The 24,209-nt window shown below is 35.5% G+C and overlaps 1 protein-coding gene across 1 annotated transcript; it reads left to right on the top strand.

The window, feature by feature from the left end:
• Positions 1 to 242: 242 nt before the first annotated feature.
• On the top strand, positions 243 to 23,952 carry DNAJC10 (DnaJ heat shock protein family (Hsp40) member C10). The gene is made up of 23 exons (XM_027636942.1): positions 243 to 391; positions 662 to 1,021; positions 2,760 to 2,925; positions 4,703 to 4,753; positions 6,123 to 6,205; positions 6,393 to 6,524; positions 7,406 to 7,499; positions 7,712 to 7,789; positions 8,937 to 8,980; positions 9,353 to 9,490; positions 10,608 to 10,697; positions 11,496 to 11,606; positions 12,395 to 12,509; positions 14,256 to 14,383; positions 14,650 to 14,766; positions 15,525 to 15,626; positions 16,660 to 16,815; positions 17,571 to 17,704; positions 19,213 to 19,266; positions 19,660 to 19,807; positions 20,240 to 20,359; positions 21,363 to 21,479; positions 22,032 to 23,952. Exons 2-23 carry the CDS (start codon positions 821 to 823, stop codon positions 22,041 to 22,043), a joined length of 2,391 nt encoding a protein of 796 aa, XP_027492743.1. The 5' UTR covers positions 243 to 391; positions 662 to 820; the 3' UTR covers positions 22,044 to 23,952.
• Positions 23,953 to 24,209: the final 257 nt, after the last annotated feature.

Here is a 24,209-nt window from a genome sequence, read left to right as displayed (position 1 = left end):
CCGCCGGCGCCGGGGGGACCGCGCTGCCATCCCATCCTGCTCCGCGCCCGGCCCGCTCCCACCGGCGGCTCCCGCAGCCCCGTCGGCGCCGCGTCGCTCCCCAGGGCTGGCCCGGCATCGCACCGCGCCCGCGGGGAGGGCAGAGCGCGGCGGCAGCCCCGGGCCGGGTCCGGTGCCTCCCTCCCGCTCCGGTGCCTCCCTCCCGCACGGCCCGGCCGCCCCCGGTACCTCTGGCGTGGGCGGGTCCCGTCGCGGGTGCTCCGACCTCCGGCGCCCGCCCGGCTTTCTCTGGAGGGGCGTCCGCTCTCTCCTTGGCGAGCAGCCCCCGCCCCGCGGCGGGCTCAGAGCCACCCGGCCCCTGCAGAAGAAATACCCCCCCGCGTTACTGAAGGTGAGTTGGAAGAAAAGTGAGCCCTCTTAAACCCGCCTTTTTTAATGTGATACAGGTGAGTGGCAATTATTGTAATTGAGTGAAGCTTTGCGTGATTCCCTCATTCACAATGAAGAGATGGTTTGCCACTTGTGTGGTCCTCAGAAAGAAGGTAATTAGCCGTCAACAATGTTCACGTGCAGTCTACACAAGCTGGTAGTGAGGCTCGTTACTGACCTGTATTTATTGAATAAGTATTATTTGATTATTTTTTCTTTCCTCTTCTTCTAGGTTGTAACTTTTGCAAGTTATGACTTGAAGTAGAGCGACCAGCATTTTAAAGAGCTCTGCCATAAATACACCTGTATCTCTGAACATTGGCAGATTCACTGGAGCCTCTTCCCAAAGCCTGCTCGAATCAGAACGTGTAAAATTTCCAAAGACTTCATAATGGAGATCTTAGCATCCAAAGGAGATTATATTAGATATTTCAAAAGATCTTTATTGCTAGTTTTAGTATGTGTAATAGTTCTTGTGTGCACTGATCAGGACTACTATAGTTTACTTGGAGTGTCCAAAGAAGCAAGTAGTAGAGAAATACGACAAGCATTCAAAAAGCTGGCATTAAAGTTGCACCCTGATAAAAATCAGGTAAGTTACATCTTTATCAAGTCAAAGTTGTAGAGTTAATGGAGCTCAGTTGGTTAGAGCCTGGTGCTAATAATGCCAAGGTTGTGGGTTTGATCTCTGTATGGGCCATTCACTTAAGAGTTGGACTCAATGATCCTTGTGGGTCCCTTCCAACTCAGATTATGCTGTGATTTATTCTGTGATCTTAATGTTTAAACAAAAAGCAGTGTTATCTAAAAGGTTTCTCTGTTATTGTGAAGTACTGTAACCACTTGATGACATCGTTCAACTCAGATTTTCTGCAGAGAAAATTTACAAAAAGGGATAGACTTGTCATACACGATTGTGTTGAATTTCGGCTGTATTAAACTGCTGTAGTAAAGAGAGTCAAGATTCTTTAATTCTCAATTATATTTTTGTAAATAGAGGAAAACTTACATGTGTTCTGTATTAATTACCTTGTTGGTAACAGTGAGTTTCTCTTTCCATTTAGCTTAGGAAAACTTACTGTTTCCCTATCATCCAATCTCATCTAAATAGCAAATAACAACAGCCTGTTCTGAGACATCAGTCTCCAAGTATCAGATAGGACAAACCAGAAATTTTGGGAGGTTATAAAGAGCTCTAGACTAGAGAGAGAGGACTTCAAGCGGCTCAGTCTGTGCTACCATATTTCTGAAATGCAAAGAAATCAGTTTTAAACCTAAACAACATCACTTTTTCCTCAAAATGACTTGAAATAAGCAGAGATTCACAGGAATATGAGGGTTTAGATCTTTATATGTACAACTGTACCTGCATGGAGCCCTAAAAGACAGCAGTATTCCATATAAGCTCAGGGCCTGCCTTCATAGACTATGTTGGAGCCTCTAACAGAGCTTGAAGAGAAAGGCAAATGTCAACAAAGTTAGAAATGCCAACTTGGACCTATTAACTGCAAGTTTGGTTTTCCTTACCTTGATACCTTCAAAATAATGACATTTTGGGTCAGATTCTGTAGTTTCCAAGTATGCAGATACTCCTAAAGATTTTTCAACAGGTTATTTTCAACATTAAAGATGATATATAGAAGATGAAGCTATTAGACAAATTCCATAATGGTAATTAATTTCCCATATATCTTAAAGAACAGAAAAAGCGTCTTGTGAATGAAACATGTAAGCAGAAGTTGGAAGAGTGGGACAGTGTGGCAGATTTTGCACACCACTCTTACACTGCACCAGCACAGAACCCAAACTTGGGTTCAAAATATGTCTGCAGATTTTTCACCATTCTAATTCCAAAGCTACCTAGAGCTAGAACGTTTTTTAAATAAAAAAAGGGGGCGTCTGTCTACACTGTAAGACCAGAAGGGATGAATCTGTCTTTATAGCAGAGATTTTGAGCTGGATGAGTGGGGATTCTGGGGGAGTGGGAAAGATTATAGAGCAAATGGTAAGTCTTCATTCTTGAGTACTTTTTTCTTCCGTTGTAGAGAGAGAGTTGAAAGAAGAGGGATCACTGGAGAATGTTACAGCCTCCTTCCAGTTCACTTTGTATTTCAGTTGGTAGTTTAGTGAGGATGAAGAAATAAGGCGAGAACACATCTGTCTTCAGGAAAAGAAAACTTTACTGTAGTTTATTTGGAGATCGCTGTGCAATGTTTGCTTCTATCACAGCTGACATCATTAGTAGGGATATAAGTCGGATTCCCAAAGTTTATTTTCTCAGCATTACATGGTTTATTAATTAATTACTAATTATAGTTTTCTTTACATAGAATGATCCAAATGCACATGAAAATTTTTTGAAAATAAACAGAGCATATGAAGTACTTAAGGATGAGGATCTACGGAAGAAGTATGATAAATATGGAGAGAAGGGTCTTGAAGATCAGCAGCAAGGAGGTCGTTATGAAAGCTGGCACTTTTATCGCTATGATTTTGGTAAGTTATGATGTATGTTTGTGATTTCCTTAAAACAGTCACAAGTGAATGTAATATCAGATCTTGTTATGTGTTTCTGATGTATCCTCTCCAGATTTCTGTCTGTTCTGTAGCTGTCATTTTCTCTCTGCTGACCCAATATTTTATTTACCCTGTTAATGGCTACTCAAAAATGTAATAATCTATTTACCTAGCCTTTTGTTCCTGCTGCTTACCTTTATATAGATTATCTAACTTCTCGTTTATTTTTTTTAAAGTGCAAAGATTTTTTTTCACTTAAATTTCATCAGGATTCTTTTTAACTTTTTAATGCAGAAGGACCTTTTTTGTTTAGATAAAGTATTCTTCAAGTGGACTTTGAGAGGAGATTTTTGCACTGTCCAGCCTATTTTATATGCAGTTACACAATTAGAGATCAGTAAAGAGATAGCAGAAAATGAAAAAAAAAACCAAACCAGAATCATACCTAAAATGACCTTGAGACAAGTTATTTAATGTTTGTCTCAAAAAATTTTAGGTAATCATAGGGAAAGGCTGCAATAAACAGTTCTCAGAGCTTCTGTTACACAAGTAAGCTAAAATAGGGAGCTGAGGAACATGGTTTGATTGAGATCAAATAAAGAGCTGAAAGGAAACTCCACCTTGGCAATAATTTTTTCTGATGTAGTTTGATTTAGTATGTCCCAATCTCTAAGAAATTCATGTCTGTGAAAATTGAAATTGAATAAACCAATGTTGCAGCTATCACAAAAAAATATGGAAGTTATCCTGAAAGTTCTTCAGATAAACAGAACTAAGAAATGTTATCTGCTTTAAGTTGCACTGCTTGATTAAAAAACAATATACTTAAATGTCTATTAACCAGTCTTTTGGAGAGCACCTATTTTTATATTTTAAATGTCTGTGTATATATTAAAATATAGATTTATATATATACTTTATATATGTATATATATATATATATATAGGTGAGTATATGTATTATATTACAGGAGATATAAATGGATAGTAAAAAGTACCTTGTCACTTTTAGAAATTCATTTCTCTCATTATTTATTTCTATTTAATCTTTGTATACACCTCAGGTGAAATGACATCTCACCATGTTAGGTACTGTAAAAGATCTGTCACCATAGTAGCATAATATAATATGGTGTAATAGTATTTTTGGTAACTCTGTGCTGCCTTTCTTGTGTAGTTGAAGTAGTAGTGTTTTGTAGTGATGCCCTAGGTGGGACTGGTTAGCTTTGCCTTCCTTGCTTTTATTTTGTCCACTTCATTCCACTGCATTTATACATTCTGTCAGAGGAAAAGCTTGTGGCTGAAACACCTTTGTGATCTAAACGTGTAAAGAACCAGAGGCTGAGAGAAAATGTGAAGGCTTCTGGACATTGCATAAACCTCCCAGTGAGAGCTGAAGCTTCTTGAATTTTAATCTGACAGCTGGTTGATGTTATTTCTAATACTCTTGCCATAACAGCAGTAGTTATAATTCTCTGCTTGCTCAGTGGTTGGTCTGCTAAAATACCAAAAGAACTGTTCTGTTCTGTTCTGATAGTTGCTTTTGTAGCATGAGAGTGCAGGAGTTAGCAAGAGGTTAAACTAAGGTTACATATTACTAAACAAATATAGCATTTTTGTAAAAACTATCTTTGCCAGCTTAGTATTTCAACTCAAATCTAGTGTCTTCTGTTTTCTGTCTTGTGAATAAGATGATCATTTGTTTCTTTGTTTTAGAGATGGAAAAATAAAAAGCAGTTGTTGGGTTTTTTAACAGGTATTTATGATGATGATCCCGAAATTATAACATTGGATAGAGGAGAATTTGGTAAGTTTTAAATAAATGGCTGTCTGCTTGACAACATGGCAACCCAAAGTAACAATTTTTATATGTTGAGCTGTGTATCTGTAGGCTTCTATTACATATCTATACAAAAACCTGTCAGAAAATCATCTTCACGTGAGAAAAAAACCCAAAAAAACTCCCTCAGTGCTTCCTGATAAATGCTAGTTGGCAACTAGATCAGTATTGATAAACAATTTAGATTAGGTTTGCAAGATACTGTGTGAGATCTGTAAAAGGAAATAATTTTAATTAAAATTTCGTTTCTCCTGATTTACCATTGCTATTTCTCTTGTATAAAAATGCACTTGATAGAACTTTTCTATCATTTTTTTCTGTGAAATCCAGTCACTTGTGCCTTGCACAAGAGGTTCAAAACCAGAAGGGGATACCAGATACAAAAAACACAGCTAAGTAAAACAAAGTGTGGAAAGATAACACTTTCAGTGAGCATATCGTCCTTTTTTTTTCTTTTAAAATTAAAGCTAAGTTGTTTATAAATAAGAGAGACTAGAGAGAAAAAATATTAGATTTTTGTGTGATTTTCCATCTGCATTTTGAATACAGTTTCCTTTGTACAGACTGGATCTACATGTTGAACTAGTTTTGTAAATTCTTCTGTTAGCAGACCCTCATGATGCTCTTCCTGGGAACCTGGTCTTGCTTTGGTTAATTTGCAGAGCCTGTACATTGCTTCGTTGTCTTTTTTGTGAGGTTATTTTAATATAGGCAAATACAAATTAGAAAATCCACTATAAAAATTATGTCCAAAATTGGAAAGGTTGAAAGCTATGTAATTCAAGCTGATAACTGCTCTGTGTATATATTTTGTTGCTGTTCTTATCTTTCATAAGAAAGAGTATTTAATTATGTTTCCCTTGACTTTTCTAGTAATCATATTAACTTGGATTTTTAAATTGGATTTTTGCGTATTAGACACGAATTCTACATAGAAAGATTGCCAGGTGGAACCCACTAGATAAAGTGATATAAGGAAATGGAAAGTTTTAGTGGGTAAAAATCTTCTACAACTTGTGTTTTGTAACCAGACTTGAACTATCACACGTTTCATCTAGATTAATCTGCAGAGAGTACTTCTTTTCTTAATTAATAGAACAGATGCTGAAAGTCAGGGTGCTGGTAGCTTCTCAAATGTGACCTTTGTGCACCTGCCTACAACAGTATGTGCAAGTGAGATACAATCTTTCTCTCATCTGTGTTACTGTTACTGTGCCTGACATTTAAATACTTAGTACAGCTTTTGGGGAATACAATATAGTAAAAATGTACATTCTAGATATAACTATATTGTGGATGTGCATGACTTACCTATAATTTTCTTCTCTCCATCTAGATGCTGCTGTTAACTCAGGAGAACTATGGTTTGTGAATTTTTATTCTCCTCGATGCTCCCACTGCCATGATTTAGCACCTACGGTATGTACAAGTAAATTAACTCTGAAAATTCATTGGTTTTGGTAGCATAAAACTTAATGAAGTGGATATTTACACTGAATCTGAAACCAAAGACAACAGTTCAGAATGCCAGAAGTAAAACATGTGCTCATTTTTCATTATATCTTGATAGGAAAATAGCCTCTACTTTTAATTTTTTTTTTTTCAGTGGAGAGAATTTGCTAAGGAGATGGATGGAGTAATACGCATTGGAGCTGTCAACTGTGGAGATAACAGAATGCTTTGTCGAATTAAAGGGATTAACAGTTACCCCAGTCTGTATGTTTTCAAAACTGGAATGGTGAGTGATAAAATTTCAAGCGTTTTTAGAATGAAATCTGGAACAGTATTTCTTTAATACTTGTTCAGTCATAGAGATTTATATAAAGATCTTCCTTTTAATATGTCACTCCCTCTAATAAATTTAACTTTTAAAGTGAACTTTAAAATATATACTTATTAATATATATATAATTTATATAATATATATATATATAATAAAATAAGTGATAGTATATTTTTAGAATGGTTTTTCTGAGTCGTTTTTGTGTGAAACATCTCACTTCTGATTCAGGAAGCTCGTGTCAGCAGCAGTGCTACAGCAAAGCAACAAGTCTCCTTGAACAGTTTCTCTTATAGTGTTGCAATGGACTTTTCAAATACGAAGCATAGTCTGTGGTTTTGAGTCTAAAGAATATGGCCATATGCCTAAAGAAACTTGGGAATTCCTTCCCTGAGGTTTCCTCCATGCTACCTGCATTATCTATGTTGCTCTTTACAGCTGCTTGTTAAGTAGTGGTGCTGGGCTGGTGTACAAATTGCACTTGAATAGATGGGTACATTTTGACAACGAGAAGTTTTGAGAGGTTAAACACTAAGTGGAGTGATGCAAGCAAATTTTATTTAAATAGAAATACAGTCATTGGGAGTTGGTGTTTCTAAGGCTAAATTATCCCTATGTGGCTGCATTTGGAAAGAAATCACATTACAAAATTTAAATTAAGGTTAAATTCCAAACATTCCAATATGGGAGGGAGAGAACAGTTAGAGGTTAGAGGGGATGGGGGGGGAGTGGTCCTGCAGTTACATAAATACAGTTATAAAAACACAGTAGGTTTGGGGATTTTTTTTTCATTTTCTTTTTTCCTTAATTTTATAAGCTGTACTCTTTGTCTTCTGCAGCAACCAGTGAAATATTATGGAGATAGGTCAAAAGAGAGCCTAAAGAACTTTGCCATGCAGTATGTTACAAGCACAGTCACTGAGTTATGGGCAGGTAATGATCATGGATTTTGCTTGGGGGGCTGTTCTTGAAATTACTTTTACAGTACCAAATATGGCAGAATTTATGTATGCGACTGAATCTTTTAACTGTTGCTAAGTCTTATTTTTGAGTTTAAAAACTGTTTATGTAATTTGCTAATATAAACCTTGTTTCCTAGTCACATTTAACTAGTCACAAACTCATGCAAATTGTTTCACTCTTAGGAAATTTTGTTAATGCTATCGAAACTTCATTTGCTTCTGGCGTTGGTTGGCTGATCACCTTCTGTGCTGAACGTGGGGGTAGGTATATTAAATACTTTCCAAATAAGGTGCCAGAAAAAGAAGTACTTTTGTTGACAGTGGCATAATACCTTTTGCTTCCAAAAAAAAAAGGTAAAACATCTTAGGTGATCACAGTGTTTGGACTGTGGGTCATTTAAGCTCCGTTTTAGAGGTACTTTGACAAAAGGGACATTAATAGAAAAATTATGCTACTGTGCTTCTGTGATGTCCTGTGAGTCATTAAAGCAGCACTCAAGTGTAACCCATCAGGAAGGGAAGTGGCAGTAAAAACTTCTACCTTCAGTTTCCAGCTGAAGCTCAAGTGACAGATATTGCATAGGTACATGCCAGCTTGTCATGATAGCTGAGTAGAAGAAAAGAGGTATCTCCCCTTTAAACCACCAGTATTCAAAATTTAGCTGAATAACTTCACTCAAGTTGGGTTTGGACATAGTTACCACTGGTTGGTTTCATGTCAGGGTTTAGATTCACATTATTTTTTGTAGCCGTTTGTCACTGGCTTTTTGGGATCAGTATAAAGTATATGAGAATATTTCCTTGGTTAGCTGGTGGAGCTAAGTAAATGCACTACACCTTTCACAAACAAAGATTTCTCAGCCTTATGAAGAGACCTTTGTTCTGTGAACTGAATAACCAGAGCTGCAGTCTCGGATTTACATTTGCAAATAGCTTGATTTCAAGTTGCAGCCTTCTTGTTAATAATTTTTCAGCCTTAGTTCAGTTAAGGAGATGCATCTCCTTATTTCAAAAAAAATCTGCATCCAACGGTAACTGTTCAAAGTCTGAATGGGTAATTAAAGCACATGATGTATTTATTATAGTGGGCAATTATTTGTATCACAGAAAATGGATATTTCCATTGAAATATCATTCCAAGACCGTATGTAGATACCTCTTGGATTTAATTTTTTTAAACACTGATTAACAAATTTTAAAGGTCAGTCTCAAATAGCAGATAAAATAGTGCTCATTACTAGGGGTTACAACTCCAAGTCACTGAAATACTGGATGAACAGCTAGGAAGCATGCCTTTACAAATGGTCACATTTGTAGGGAGGAAAGGGGTAATTCTAAGCAGGAGTAGGTTTATTACATTAATAAGGCAAAGTTTTATGTTTGTAAATAAATTGTTTTTATTTTACAGATTGCCTGAGTTACCAAACACGCCTTAAGCTAGCTGGCATGTTGGTAAGCAGTGTTTCACTTTGAAAGCATTACCCATTATATTTAAAACAAAATAACAGAAGTGAAAGTGTCAAATTGTAGCTAAAACTCTCACTGAGTGTAGTGGAACCAAGATTTCACCCATTAACTTTTAGAAAAGTAAAATACTTTGACTTAGTAGCTATTGAAATAACATTAAATTTTTTTAAGAATTTTATAAAATATGAATGAGTATAACTAATGAATTACAGTGTGGTTTTCTTCCATTTTCTAAATGTTGTATATAATTGCCTGTGTTGGGATTTTCAAAAGCATTTCTGAACCTGAAATTAAAAAATACTGTGCTTTGGTTTTGCACTTGTTTTTGGTTTGTGTTGTTTTTTTTCTTAATTACAGGAAGGTCTTGTTAATGTAGGCTGGATGGACTGTGGCACCCAGGGTGAGCTTTGTGATAATTTAGATGTCTCATCTAGTACTACTGCATACTTTCCACCTGGAGCCACCATAAATAACAAAGAGAAAGGAGGTGTTTTGGTACGAGTTGTTTTTCATTCTGTATTTAGATAAAGTGATAACCGTGGTAAAGGAACGTCTAAATCATTTTCAGACTGATTATATACAACTGAAAAGATATTTTTTTCTTATTTCTTCTAAGCTTGTTTGCTCTGCTGTGAGTTTATATCCCTCCTGTCTTCTCAGGCAGTGATCCTGGAGGTGGTCTCCAGTTTGCTGGCATGCTGGGAGAGGGCACAGGAGTACACTGCAGTAGCAGCAGCCTGTAGCTCTGCCAAACCACCTCCTCAGGAGCCTCCCTGAGCAGCTGTGGGAATCCAGGGGTAGGATGTGCTGTGGGACAGGCCCAAGAGCTATTTCTAAAGCTGTTACCCAGCTATCCTGGTAAAAAGGATAGCTTCTGCAAGTAAAAAGTCATAGGACTAGAGGAAATGGCTTCAAGTTCTGCCAGTGGAGGTTTAGATTGAATATTAGCAAAAATTTGTTATCTGACATGTGTGATAAAAGTACTCCTACAGTGTCTGTCAGTACAGATTTTACTGCTCAGCTCTGTTTTAATATTACAACCTCCTCCTACATTTGTATGGTAGTTTTAACGTTCTTAATTGATGGGAGACATTTCTGTTTGAGGCACAGTTGTTCCTTTGTTGTCACTACTGTTATCTATTTCTTTCAAAGGAGGAAATTGTAACCTACCTGCTTTGAACCTTGTAACTTACCAACTCTGACTTACTGATTCATATTACTTCCGAAATTTTAGAACTTACAGAAACTTAAATATCTGTACATTGCAGTTAAGGAAGGCTGTAAAACTAGACTGGAAATTTTATAAGCTTGACTGTTGGGTTTGGCGTGAAATTTGAATTTCAGACTTTTAGTCCTTGTCTTGACAAAATATAATTTTTTGAGTTTAATATTGTAGGCAAATGAGCTAAAAAGCAGTATTCTGAGAGTGATGTTTGTGAAGTTATTTGTATGGAAAAAAAATTGGTCAAATAGCATATTATTAACTGCATGCTCCAGTTGATGGAAAGGAAAAAATTAGAATAATTTCCCTGACACTTTTAGTACTGATCATCAACAATCAGGTTGCTGCTTGTAATTCCTTGTAATAAAGACAGTTAACTTTCTGTCCTAGTTTCTTAACTCCTTGGATGCCAGAGAAATATATCAGGAGGTAATGCAGCATCTACCAGACTTTGAAATTATTTCTGCAGCATCATTAGAGGTAATTTTTTTAAAGTATGTTAAGATTTCATATTATAAATAGTATAAAATTAGATATTAGTATAAAAATATATCATATATATATAACTTATATATTTTATTATTATTTTTTACAGTTTTCAAAATTTGTTGACACAAAACCCTAGTATTTAACTGAAAATTACTTCTTTTTCTCTGTACCCAAAATTATTTAACATTGTTTGTCTAGATTTATTTTTGTTGTTTAGCAAGACAATGAAAGTAAGGGGGGAAATTTCATAGGAAAATAAAAAGCACAGAAATTGCTATTGCAACTCACTCTGCAACTGTAACTTTCTGGTTATTTTTTAAATTAACTACACTGTAGAGAATTTTGTTTTAAATGTATTTTGTTCACTATTGTACGAAAGAAAAAAATTCTTGTTAATCCATGGGAAGTTATGTATGAACTGAAATTAAGTGTCATAGAAGTAACTCATGTCTTGTACGAAAGAAAAAGGAAATCTCTTTTCACACTTGTAGTTGCACACAGCAGCAGACTTTACAATAGGAAATGCACGTGAAAACAAGAAGTATAGAGGGTAGCTTGTAGCCAGCTTGTTCTTAGATTTATTCCTCTTTCCTGATTGTGATGCAGTAAAAGGAAGTTTAGTTGAAGAACTACATGAAAGAATTTATTTAGGAGGTCACACGGAGATTAGATGAATAACTGGGCATTTGCCTTTATAAAACACAGAAGAATTTTACAGGTTGGTATAATTGGGATTAATTTTTTTTGTCTTGTGTTTTTCTTGTTTGTTTTTTTCCCCTTGGTTTAAAGGACCGTCTGGCTCATCACCGGTGGCTGATTTTCTTCCAGTTTGGGGAGGGTAAATCAAATGTACAGGAATTTAAGAAACTTAAATTTTTACTTAAAGATGAACATATTCAGGTAAGACTGCTCACTCATTTAATGTTAAATTCCATTTACATCCTGAGAACAAGTTGGTTTTTATTGTTATTAGCAGTTGCTACCACCTGCCACCTCTGGTAGTGAAAGAGATGCAGTATAATATGGTAGCTCTGTAATAAAGTTTTTTATTTAAAGCAAACAATTAAGTTTCCCATGCAGCTTGAATATTTAAAAGTAATTAGGAAAGATTGTCCTTTAAATCTGCTCTCTAATGGGAAATGTTGCTGCAGATCCCGCTCAATTAACAATTCCAAGTTAACACTTCAACATCAAATTTATGTATGTATGTATGTATGTATATTTTTTAATTATTCAGAAAACCCTGTGATCATGTTGAACCTTTTCTTAAAAAGAAACCAAATTCAAACTTTGAAATAAAGGACTATGGCTTGTAGCATTCTAGAAGATATGTATTTTAAAAAAATTGTTGCAATTCTTCTTTGAATAGAAGAATTCTAATGTCACATTTATTTTAGGTGTCTTTCTGCTTCCTTGCTATTTTATTTGGAGGGGGTAAAGGGAGTTAACTTTAAGTTTTTATTTCCCCCATTTTGGCCTTTAAATTAAAAGTTAGCAAGCAACCTAATATAGTTGTGCTAGTAGTTTTCCTTGAACATCCTAGTTTGTCTTAAGACCTCTGTTGTTTATAAAAAGGCTACTACTTTTCCATATTTTTACCTTTTTTCCTAACTCTTACTGCCTTTCAAGATATGTTAATGTATATAAATTAGGCTACTTTAATTAAAATGGCACTGTCTGTTAAATAGGTTGGCAAGTTTGACTGCCTTTCTTCACCAACCATCTGCAACAAACTATATGTCTATCAGCCTTGTTTAGCAGTCTTCAAAGGAAAAGGAACTGGAGATTATGAAATTCATCATGGTAGGGAAAACTTTTGCAATTTTAAATCATTACATAATCCCTTTGAGATGACAATGTCTTTGGCAAACTGCATTCTTTTTCCCAAAGAACAGTTTTGTAGCTTTAATATTTGCTGGTTTTCCTCTGACTGTAATGTAGCCTTGCACAAACTTACAATTTCCTTTGGTTTTCTTTTTTCTATTTTTCCTGGGTAAGCAGTCATCAGATGCCAAGAGATGTATTTAGTCTTTACTATGATGTCTGTTTCAACATCATTTACATAATTACATACAAATGAAATCTCAGAAGCTGATCAGGACCCCAGCTTTGGGTAGGATAACCAAAGAATACTCTAAGACACACCCTTCATAGAGGCTTAACATGCTAGTTACACAGTGCAGCCAACTTGAGAAACTTGGATTTGTTTTCATGCATTTGTTTTCATGTTTTACTGCAGTAAAACTAATTCTGTGCTTTGTTAACTTCTGTCCAAAAGAAAACTGGGACTTTTACCACTTACTTTCATTTTCAACACAGCAGTTTCCTTTCAGGAAAAGTTGGGACTATGTTACTGTTTAATGCTGAAAGGATTCAAAAATGCTGGCTGAAGAAGAAGGGAGCCAGAAGCAAAACTGTAGTTTGAAGTAATAGGTGTAGTTTCATCCAGAATGTGGCACAAGGCACTTACATAAGATGAAGTTCTCATTTTTCAGCCTCTGAAGTATCAGAAACAGCTTGGTAGAATTAAGTCAGAACCTCAATACTGTAATGAACAAGAAAGGAAAAAAAGTTTTACCTAAGGGCAAGAGATGATTCCATACATCTAATGATTGCTGCTAGGAAAAGCCTTATATACTTTTTGCAATTTCCACTCCTGCAGGGAAGCCAAGAAAGGGTCATATCCATACAGCATTTCTATAATTCTATAGATTACAGTGTAAGAGAAGTGCATTGGACTATAGTACATACTTTTTTTCTGAATGGTTTTGTTTATTGTTTACAAAATAGATGGCATGTAGAACATTTACCAATAATCATCTCACTCTAGTATTTGTGACAAAGTAATACTCAAAAGGAGCAAGCTTTCTTATAAGCTATGTTGAAGGGCTTCAACAGTTTAAAATTACTTATTATGAGTAATAAGTCTTATAAAGTCATTGTGCAGTGACTTAAGATTTGATCACCCTGAAGTTCTTATTCTCAGTTCATTTCAAGACAAACTCTCTTTTCTGCTGACAACTGTGTATACAAAGGGTATGAAGATACTTGATCGTTGCCCATTGGAGCTGTGTGAGCAGGAACTTCAGTTACACCTAAATAGCTGTGATTTATCAATATTACTTATTTTGCTTGAAGTTTTTACTGTGTCAATCCCTTTGCCAAGTCAAGTGTATCTAGAATAGTAACTTTTTAATTCCAGCGATAGTAAGACAGTAACACAACCACAAAATTCAGTCAGTTTGTTTTATCCAAGACATGCTTTGTCTTGGATAAAACATTTATTTGGCTAATATTGGGTAACTATCCAGTTTAATATTTAGCCAAATATCAACTATCACCTACAGTATGTCTTGCCTGTGTAGGTTTGGACAGTTTAACCTTGTCTTCCTGAGAAAAAGCAAGTCAGTACCTGTTAAATTTATTTAAGCAAGCCATGTTTAAAGATCAGACAAGGGAACTGAAAGACTCCTGTTGCTTTCACAGAGTTTTCTAATGATATTTCTCATAGGAAAAAATAAAATTTCCTTTCTACATTGTTCTTTGAAGGAAAGAAGATCTTATATGACATTGTTGCATTTGCCAAAGAAAGTGTGAACTCCCATGTCATCACTCTGGGACCTCAGAATTTTCCTGAAAAAGATAAGGAACCATGGCTTGTGGATTTCTTTGCACCGGTAAATATTTAATATCTACATTTTTCTTCTTCTAAAATCTGTTTTGTAACTATGTAAAGAGGTACTAAGGAGTATCTTAGAAGGATACTCCTTCAGGATTATGAGACAGTATTCTAATTCCTCATTCCTTGGCAGCACTAGTTCCTAGACTGAGCTTTGTATTTAGTGGAGTCTGTTGTCAAAGCAGCATATTACTAATCTTAAACATTCTCCTGAGAGCCAGCTGCAGGGAAAGCAATTGAACTTACTTGCATTTTGTTTTCTAGTGGTGTCCTCCTTGTCGAGCTTTGTTACCAGAGCTGAGAAAAGCATCAAAACATCTTTATGGTCAGCTTAAATTTGGAACACTAGACTGTACTGTCCATGAAGGGCTTTGCAATATGGTAAGCTGCAGGAACTAAAAGTAAAGAAATATAATCCTTTTAAAGAATATTATTTTCTTCTAGCTGGGGGTAGAGGGATAAGTGCTTGTCCTCTAATGTCACTTTCTTAAAGGGTAGTAAACTGAACAGGCACTCTGTATCATAATCCTTTTCAAAGGAGCAAACTATGTAACCACTACAGAAAATATATTAACACAAAATACAGGTCACATTTTGTTCTGATTTCATAGTGTTACTGGAAGACTCTAGAAGTGTTAGAATTTAGTAATTCCTGTGGAGGTTTTTTTAATGTCTTAAAACACATGGAAAATGAGCAAAAAAGGACAAGCTTTTTCAAGTTTTATTTAGATGTGTTCACACACATCTAAATCATCAGAATTCAAATCATGGGGGTGTCTGTGTTCAATAGTAATCAATAATTATTCATACAGTACAAACATTTTCACCTGAGGACTGGGAATAGCTTTAAACTTAAGGCTTAGAGGGCCCATGGATTAATTCTTGTATTTGTGGAGCACAGCAAAAACTGGCTGGTTTTTAAATTGAGAACACACTATACCATCTCTGAATACAATTGGCATCTTCTCTGTACTGATTTTAATGGTGTCAGATTCCCACCTGCGTGTAAGTCTGAGCAGTTGCACTGTACAAACAGAATAGATGAGCTGAATGGATGAGCCACCAATACCAATGACAGTTAGAGGTGAGTACCAGAAAGCTAATCATTCTGTACAATTTCTTATTGTGTGTTTTGTTAGCATAACATTCGAGCTTATCCAACAACAGTTGTGTTCAACCAGTCTGATGTTCACGAATATGAAGGACATCACTCTGCTGAGCAGATCTTGGAGTTTATAGAGGTATGTGAATTATAATGCTTGTTGCAGTCCTGTACGCAGCTCATCCAAAAAAATATGTTCTTTAGTTGGAAGATTTTAAGATTTCTTTTTTTTTTTTTTTTTTAATTACTTAGACTAGAAAGATAAAGGGTGAAAAAACCTTGGGCAAGAAAAGTGAGCCAGCAACTGTCAGTCAGGGACTTGACACCTAATGGACTCATTTCCCTACTCTGTCAAGTAATTTCTTTGAGATCATTAGCAAATAAATGCTCTTCCAATCTGCAAAGTAAGAGTAATGATTTCCATCTCACAGGGAGGGTAGAGGAATTAATATTACAGCATTTCATATTTTTAAGGTGAAAATGCTTCACATACACACCTTGACATAGGATGAGGTTCACGTTTCTGTCAGTTTGCTTGCTGCTCTACACATTTCTTAGCTGTCCTTGAACTTTCTTAACCCACAGAACTGCAAATCACTGGTACTGGTCATTGTTGCTGTTGGAGTTGTGGCACCCAGCTTTGCTCCAGCACTCAGGTTCTCTTCTTCACTGCTGTATCTACAGGCTATTTTCCACTCTTTGAAGAGACTGTTCTCTCCAGAAAAAGCAGGTTCAAGAAACACATGCAGAAACAGGTGGAGATTAGTCTTTTACAGTGGATATTCAGAGGCCCATAGTGTGCCCTAGGTATTCTTCTGCATTCCAGCCTAAATAGCATGGCTGAGTTTCATAATGCCTGTTCTTGCCACGTAAACTGAATTTCTTCCCTTTTACCTCCTTTTATTGAGAAAAGGCAGAAAACCTCCCTTTTGGAGCCTGGATGTATTTTTTGATAGCTTTTCTTAACAAATCAGGCATATGATTTGTAGGCTGAAGGGATGACTTTCAACGCTTGCATGCTTTTCAGTGGTGTGGAGACTTCCCTAACACAGTAGCAAGCAAATTTCACAGAACATTCTCAGAATTTGGTGCAGTCTGTTTGTACATGGTGGTCCTAGATATGGGATAACTTATTGTTGCACAGAGTATGTCCATAAGCTGTCTTTATTTAGGATCTTAGGAATCCATCGGTTGTCTCCCTAACACCAGAGACATTTGTTGAATTAGTTCAGAGAAGAAAACGAGAGGAGATCTGGATGGTGGACTTCTACGCTCCGTGGTGTGGACCTTGTCAGGCTTTAATGCCAGAATGGAAAAAAATGGCCAGGGTAAATGACATTCAGATATTTTTCTGCTTTTGTTTCCTCTTCTGGGGAACTACTGAGATGATGCAACTGGTTTCTTAAGAACTGTCAGCTGAGAAAATCTAGAGATTTATATTGCAGACAAAACAGTTTTATATTGTTTCAAATACAATGTTTTTATTTGTTTTTTTTCAAAGATTCAATACATAATCCAGTTTCAATACATAATCCAGATACTCAATTTGACTCAGAGTTCTAGCCAGGATTTTATATCTGGTGAAATGTCTGTAAAGCATGAGTAGCTCTATAGTACACATTCAGTAATCATCAGCTTCCCTACCCATGCCAAGTAGTTTGGGCCTTTGTGACAAATACAGTGTTCAGGACACAGACCAGCTGTGCAACTGATAGCACATCTGCACTGTACCAGGATCTGTCAGACTTAGTGATGCTATGACAGGAAACACAGTAACATGGTATTCCTTCTACTAAATAATCACACTCATAGGTACCTTTGAGGTCAGGTAGGTTTCTTGTGAGCCATGTGCATGCAGCTTATATTAAATATATACATGATGGGAGTGCAGCTGGGTGGCTGGCTCTGATACTAGTGAACCTTTTACAAGGAATAGAAAGCCTTGTGATAATCTTGGTCTGTTTTGTTGAGATTTTTTTTTTCCCCTAATTAAGTGATTAAGACTGAAATTCTGAAGAACTACTGAAATTGTAGTAGTATTGATTAACATATTTGATTGTGGATTTTCTTCTTTCTTTTTCAGATGTTAAATGGATTAATCAGTGTAGGCAGCGTAGATTGTCAAAAATATTATTCTTTCTGTCACCAAGAAAGTGTTCGGGGATATCCTGAAATAAGACTCTTTCCTCAAAAATCAAACACAGCTCAACAATATTAGTAAGTACATTGCTTCAGTTTGGGAAACATTACATGATGTGGAACAAGACAAATACTGTTGTGTATTAAAATCATCACAACTATTAAAATAGGCTGTTATGATATTACTGTACTGGATGCCATTGGTTTTGTTACTTTAAACTACTGTCATTTTATTTTGCCATTTCAGTAATTTGAACTGACACCGGAATCTTATATTTCATGTTCTTTATTAATTGCCTAATTTGCCTGTTAAAGTAGATGATTTAAATCATATAATATAAAAATACCACTAAGCATAATTGATTGCAGCTTTATCTTTAGAGAACAGAGCAATGTAGCTGTCTGCTCATCGTCCCTGTCAACAATCTGTTAGCACCGTTGCAAAAATTGTCCATTGCATGTAGTCATCCATTCATCTGTGTCATTAGTGTGGAAATATTATTAATTAACAAAAAAAATTCTAACGGAAATAAAATCTGTCCACAAACAAACAGCCTGTCCCTCCATTTCACAAGTACAGTTTGAAGATCCAGGGATTTCAGGAAGCACATACATATTTTAAAGACAGATAACCATCTGAAAGAGCAGATGTGTTGCTTCATTATTTCACAGATTGGAACTTCTATTAAATGCTGGCAGATAGTAAATTGTAATGCCTCTTCATCATAGTATGCAATAGCAGACTTCAGTAGCTTTCAGCATTGCACTCCTTGCTTTTATTTAGTTCTTCCAGAAAAAATTTCTCATGAAATAAAAATTTTTTTTCCTGTTTAAAACAATTACGTTGGTGAATATAACTGTTAAGTGCCAAATTTCTAATCATGAGTCAGCTATTTCCTGCAAAGATAGGGAAATTTGTGTCTTGAAACAGAGATCACCAAAAACTATCAAATCAAATTTTGACTAGGTAACTGTTGACAAATACTTTGCTAAGAAGTTGTGGATCATAGCAGTGGATACGATATCTTTCACTGATATCAATGGATATGAATCCTGAAGTAATCTTTTTTTTCTAACCTGAGACTGAAATTTCAAAACTAAGCAATGCCTGGAAAGTCCAAATACTAAATCCTTGTCCAAGTAACTAGTTTGTCTGGCTTTTCTAATGTTAAATTAAGGGAAATGTATATCTGTAATAATTGTTTTATTGTGATGAATGAACATAACGTGAAAATATTACAATATTCTGATTTAGTTCTCATGTTTCTTAGAGCTTGCAGTTTAATCTGGAGTATTACCAAGGATCATTAATCCAAAATCCTTGTAGCTATCAAAGGTTATGTGCTTCCTTGACATAGAATTTTCTTCTCTTTCTTCTCTTGGTCATTTAGTCCTTAATTCTGTAGCTTTGAATTGTATTTACAAGACTTTCATTCATTCAGATTTCAAAGCAAGGTAGAAATATATCCTAAAACATATGCATTTACATTCTTTATTTGTTTATCTTCACTCTTCAGAGTGAGGTTGGGTTTTTTTCCAGTATAATTCAAACTACTGTGCAACTGGATTTTTTCTCTTTAATACAGTAGCTACAGTGGATGGCACAGAGATTCCTATTCACTGAGAGGCTGGGCATTGGGGTAAGTTACTGCATTAAACTTTGTTCATGAGCTGCTTATATACTTTACTTGCTAGGAGAAATAAATATTGAAATACTATGTGAATCAAGAATTAGAAACACTTGGGTATATGTATTGCTTAATTTAAGATGTTAAAGTTCCTACATCTTTTATCTTACTTTTTTAAAATGTGCAGAAATAGCATACTCCTTGCTGTCCACCCATTTCCTGAAGACCATATTATTATTTTGTCTACCACTTTTAAAAAGGTGATTGATTCTCTTATAGTACAAAGTGTGAAGTCGGGGTTTCCAGACTCCTAATATTCTTAATTTCAGAATCTTTTCTTAAATGGAATTTGGATATTGTTTAAAGTTTTGAATGTATTATGACTGTTATTCCTCCTTTCCACAGATATTTACCACAAGTCTCTGTAGACCTCACTCCTCAGAGTTTCACAGAAAAAGTTCTGAATGGGAAAGATCACTGGGTCATTGATTTTTATGCTCCTTGGTGTGGACCTTGCCAAAATTTTGCTCCTGAATTTGAGATCCTTGCAAGGGTAGGTTTTTAACTGTATTAGCAGATCGTTATACTTGTAATGGTTAAAACATTATTTATCAGCACTTTATTTCTCAGCAGTCATCCAAAAACTACAGCACTGCAATGAGCCTCCTTCTCAGACACACAGACCCTCTCTTGAGATAGATTTCAACTTATGATGGGGTGACCTTTGGAGCTGTGATGTGCTTTTGTGCTTTGCCCTGAACTGGAGTGCTCTGCTGAACACACAGAGACTCCTGATACGAGGTTAACAGTCTGGGAAGCAAGCAAGCAACTACGCTGAAATATTTAAAAGATTTGAGCAACAGGTTTTTTGTTTACTTTTAGCTGCAGTTTAGTTGTTTACTTTTATTGCTGGCTTATTCCAGTTATTTGCTTACACTCACCGGTGGAAACTTGAAGTTTGTTTCTAATAAGCATTTCTTTTTAGGCCGTTAAAGGAAAAGTAAAAGCTGGGAAAGTAGACTGTCAGGCATATGGTCAGACCTGTCAAACTGCTGATATCAGAGCCTATCCTACTGTTAAGTTTTACCCCTACCAAGGAACAAAGGTAAAGTGTCACCTGTTGCTGAGCAGGTACTGTTAGTAGATGTATTTCATTTCACATTAAAACTGAAGAGAATATTTCTGTAACATATTAAAGTGCATTATTTATATATTTTGGAGAAACAGTAATAATCAGTTTTGTAATACTTAAAATAGTAGGACAGTGATACAGTAATAATAAACTGCAAATTAGTAAAACAGTAACTAAAATGTGGGCTTAAACAGACAAGGGTTTGATTTTGCAAGGGTCTTAGGTGACAAAATGTTTTTCAACCTTTACCAATTCTATCACCAGCTACCCAAAAGCAGGCAGTCTCTCTCTAAATGAAATGTGGACAACTTCATTTTGGCTAAGGAGAAATATAATTATATTAAAATTATATTAAAAGAGTAACTCTGACTTAAATAATGTATTTTAAGCTAAAAAAAATTAATTAAAAATATATTCAATTTCAAGAATATCATAGCCATCTTTTTAAACTTATTAATGGTGAAGAGAAAGTATTCAATGATTTCATCAATGATTTGATGATTTCTGATAGTTAAGGCAATTCTCTTAATTATACTTTACTGGTTTTTTCACTGAATATTTTATGGGAAATTCTAGAAATCCCTCCTCACACAATCCCACCAAATTCAAAGATTTTCTGTGATGAAGAGTAGAGGCTTTTTAGGTCTCAAAAAAGTGGCAGACTTCGTAATAGCTGTCTACCTTAAGTACTTAGCTGAATATATGAGCAAATTATAACTATTTCAGGTTTCTTTAAGGATCAAGACAAAATTTGTGTAGTTTTGAAAATTAGGAGCTAAGAGTGGTTCTTACAGTAAAGACAATTAGCATTGTTTAAACAGAGACAAAAATATATCCATGAATCATAAATCAGCCTACCAAAGCAATTGTATTCTGCCCTGCATTGCTCTTGAATTTTGTCTGAAAGTACACAGATTTCTATTCAGTGTAAAATTGTGATATATATTAACCATGCTCTATTTTTTTTTCTTTTAAGAAAAATGTGCTCGGGGAATATATAGATAGCAGAGATGCAAAAGGTATTGCTGACATTTTGAATGAAAAATTAGAAGCAATGCAAAATAAAGGAAAAAGAAAAAAATCTAGAAATAAGGTAAGAACACTTACTGTGGGGCCTCTTGCAAAAGACTTGCTGTAAAGAATAACTGCTTAAAATGATGTTAGTATTGGTTCTTTATCTGTAGTATTAAATGGTGTATCTTGAAATAGTACCGGGTACATTTTACTTCCAGTCTTGTTTTTGGTTACTGTTATTCATTCAAACTCAGTTCTTGATGTCTACAGATGTAACAAAGAACACTACAGTTGCAACATGAGTTGTGGCAGGACTTTATGGGACATGGACATGTCCATGGCACAGCTGCATTAGAGACAGATGGCTGAGCTGCACTGTGTCCTTAAGTGTAATCCTTGGACTACATTTAGTAAGCAGACACCAAATTACAGAGGCTGATCGTTGCAAGATTGGGATTGACATTTTAACTCATAAGATATTAACACACAGCTGTTAAGTAGCCTGAATTCTATTTAAGAAACATTTGTCCAGTTGAAAAATTGGTACTACAGAAAAGTTTAAAATCACAGGAGAAAATTATTTTTATTTGTACGTTGAGAGAAACTCCACTGTCTATTTTCTCGTCACTAGGATGAACTCTGAGTGGTACCGAAGTTAGATAAGATTCAAGATATTCTGAAGCTGTGAATATAGAAGACACCACAAGGAAAATATAAGGATGGATACTTTCCTGACAGGACAGGAGAGACGAAAACAAGTTTGAGTTCACAGGCATACGTGACTGTATGAATTCTGTTAAACTGTGGGGAGATTAAAGCATTTTGGTTTTGGTGGAGGCATTCAACGTTTCTGCATGTCCCTCTTCTGATATACCAGCTACCTTCTTCCTGGCCAAACACCAGAGTTGACCAGCAATGTGAACTCTATTACTTTTGCCTACCCATTTACTAGTTCCTTATATTTTTTTCTGTCTCTTTTCAAATGCTTTTTGAATGTGGCACTCAGCCTGTGGCTGAATATGCACTCAAACCACTCTGCAATGCAGAAACATAATGAGGGATTGTCTATTTGAAAGACAAACAATTGTACCTGATAATTATTCTGCTTTGGGGTTGCAGTATTGTCTAGTCAATTGTTAAGAAATCAAATCAAGAAATGGTAGCAGGATGTTTATTGAATTAAATTGCTCTTGCCCTTGAGTGGATTACTCTGCAGCACTGGTGGTGCTGCCTGGATGAACAGAACTTTGAAGAGCTTCTTTAGTTGTTTGGTTTGATTTTGGGGTTGTGTTTTTTCTAAGTGAGAAAAAAAAAATAAAGTAATTCAAACTCTGTGTTTCATTGACTTTCAAAGATTAAGTTATGCCATAGAAGCATCTGGTTAAGTCATTAGGTCATAACTTTTATTATTGTCTTTTTAGATATTTAAATATGAATGTATTCTATGGACATAGTTAACCTCTTGGCATTACCACTGTCCCTTTCTCTGGAGATACGTTTTAGGTGGTTTGTTTGTTTTTTATATAACCTTTAGGCAAGCAGGAAAGCAAGTGCCTTCTTTAATAATGAACAATGTATATTGCAGTATCTCCTCCTAGTTTTTAATAGAATTCCCACTCTAAAGAATAATATTTTTCATAGCTTCTCAATAGACAAGAAAAATTACAGAAGATAACAAAATGTCTGCAAACAATTGTTTCATATGTTCAATAAAATGCTGCTGAGAACTTGTCAGATGAACTTCTCTCCCTGCTCTCGATATATTTAGATCTGGCATGACTAGTCAGCTTAGTATGAGTATTACAAATTTGTAAATACATTGTTATCTACAAGTAATTTTTTTTCATAAATAAGGCAGCAAGAAAGGAAGAGGTTCAGATAACTTTGGGACATTGAAATGTTTCTTCCCCGATGGTCAGAGTTGCCTCTACTGATTTGTGGTTTTGCAGCACATTATTCTGAGAAGGAAGAGAACATATTGCATCTATTTTTTACTAAAGTACACTGTCCCCCATCCAAATCAAACTTCAAACTCAATCACAGTCAAAAATTACAATTTTAATACAAATTCTGTTTTGGTCAGTTTTTGCATGTCTCTGTAATTGCAGTTCCCACGCTGTACTGTAACGAGGTCATGGTTACATACTCTAGGATTCTATTGTTAAAAATCTTCTAAAAATAACCTAGTGCAGACATTTGTACAGTTTCTTCTTTATGCCTGTTTATACTCAGTTTCTCTCTTATTACTGCTTACTGGAACAGACCAGTAGAACAGTCTCCTCCATAAGATGCTGGTAACTTCAGAACTTTCTGGTTTTGCTATGGCTTTAATCATACTTCAGTTCTTCATAAAAAGTTAAGTATCACTTCCTTCTCCGTCAAGTCATCTGAAGCAATATAGGTAAATACTACGAGAAGACAACACTACTGCCCACATCAAAATATTCTCTACCCTGACTTACTTTGTCTTGGCAACTGGTTTCAAAATTCATTCAGACTGTGGGTAAAAGGATTTAGTTTAAATATCAATAAAGTTCATTTTTAAGATTTAATTCTGCATCATGATATTCTCTTTGCATCCAGAGTTTTAAATTTCTAAGCTAGAGACCAAATGGATGTGTATGGGGGAAAATGATCCTCAGAACAGAAAAAAGCTGTAGGTGATGTAAGTTTCTAAGATTTTCCAAGTTTTCATGGTTGTTTTTTTTTTGCCAGCTGCCCTTTCCGGGTTTTCAATGAGCAGCCTGGGGGGAAGATGGAGTGGGTAATAAAATCTTGCCTTTATTCCTAGCCATACAAATAGATAAAT

This window comes from Corapipo altera, unplaced genomic scaffold, assembly GCF_003945725.1.
Source record: "Corapipo altera isolate COAL_440 unplaced genomic scaffold, ASM394572v1 45, whole genome shotgun sequence".
Classification (NCBI taxonomy): Eukaryota; Metazoa; Chordata; class Aves; order Passeriformes; family Pipridae; genus Corapipo; species Corapipo altera.
Note: the sequence above shows the minus strand (reverse complement) of the source record. Positions and strands in the feature narration are given on the sequence as shown.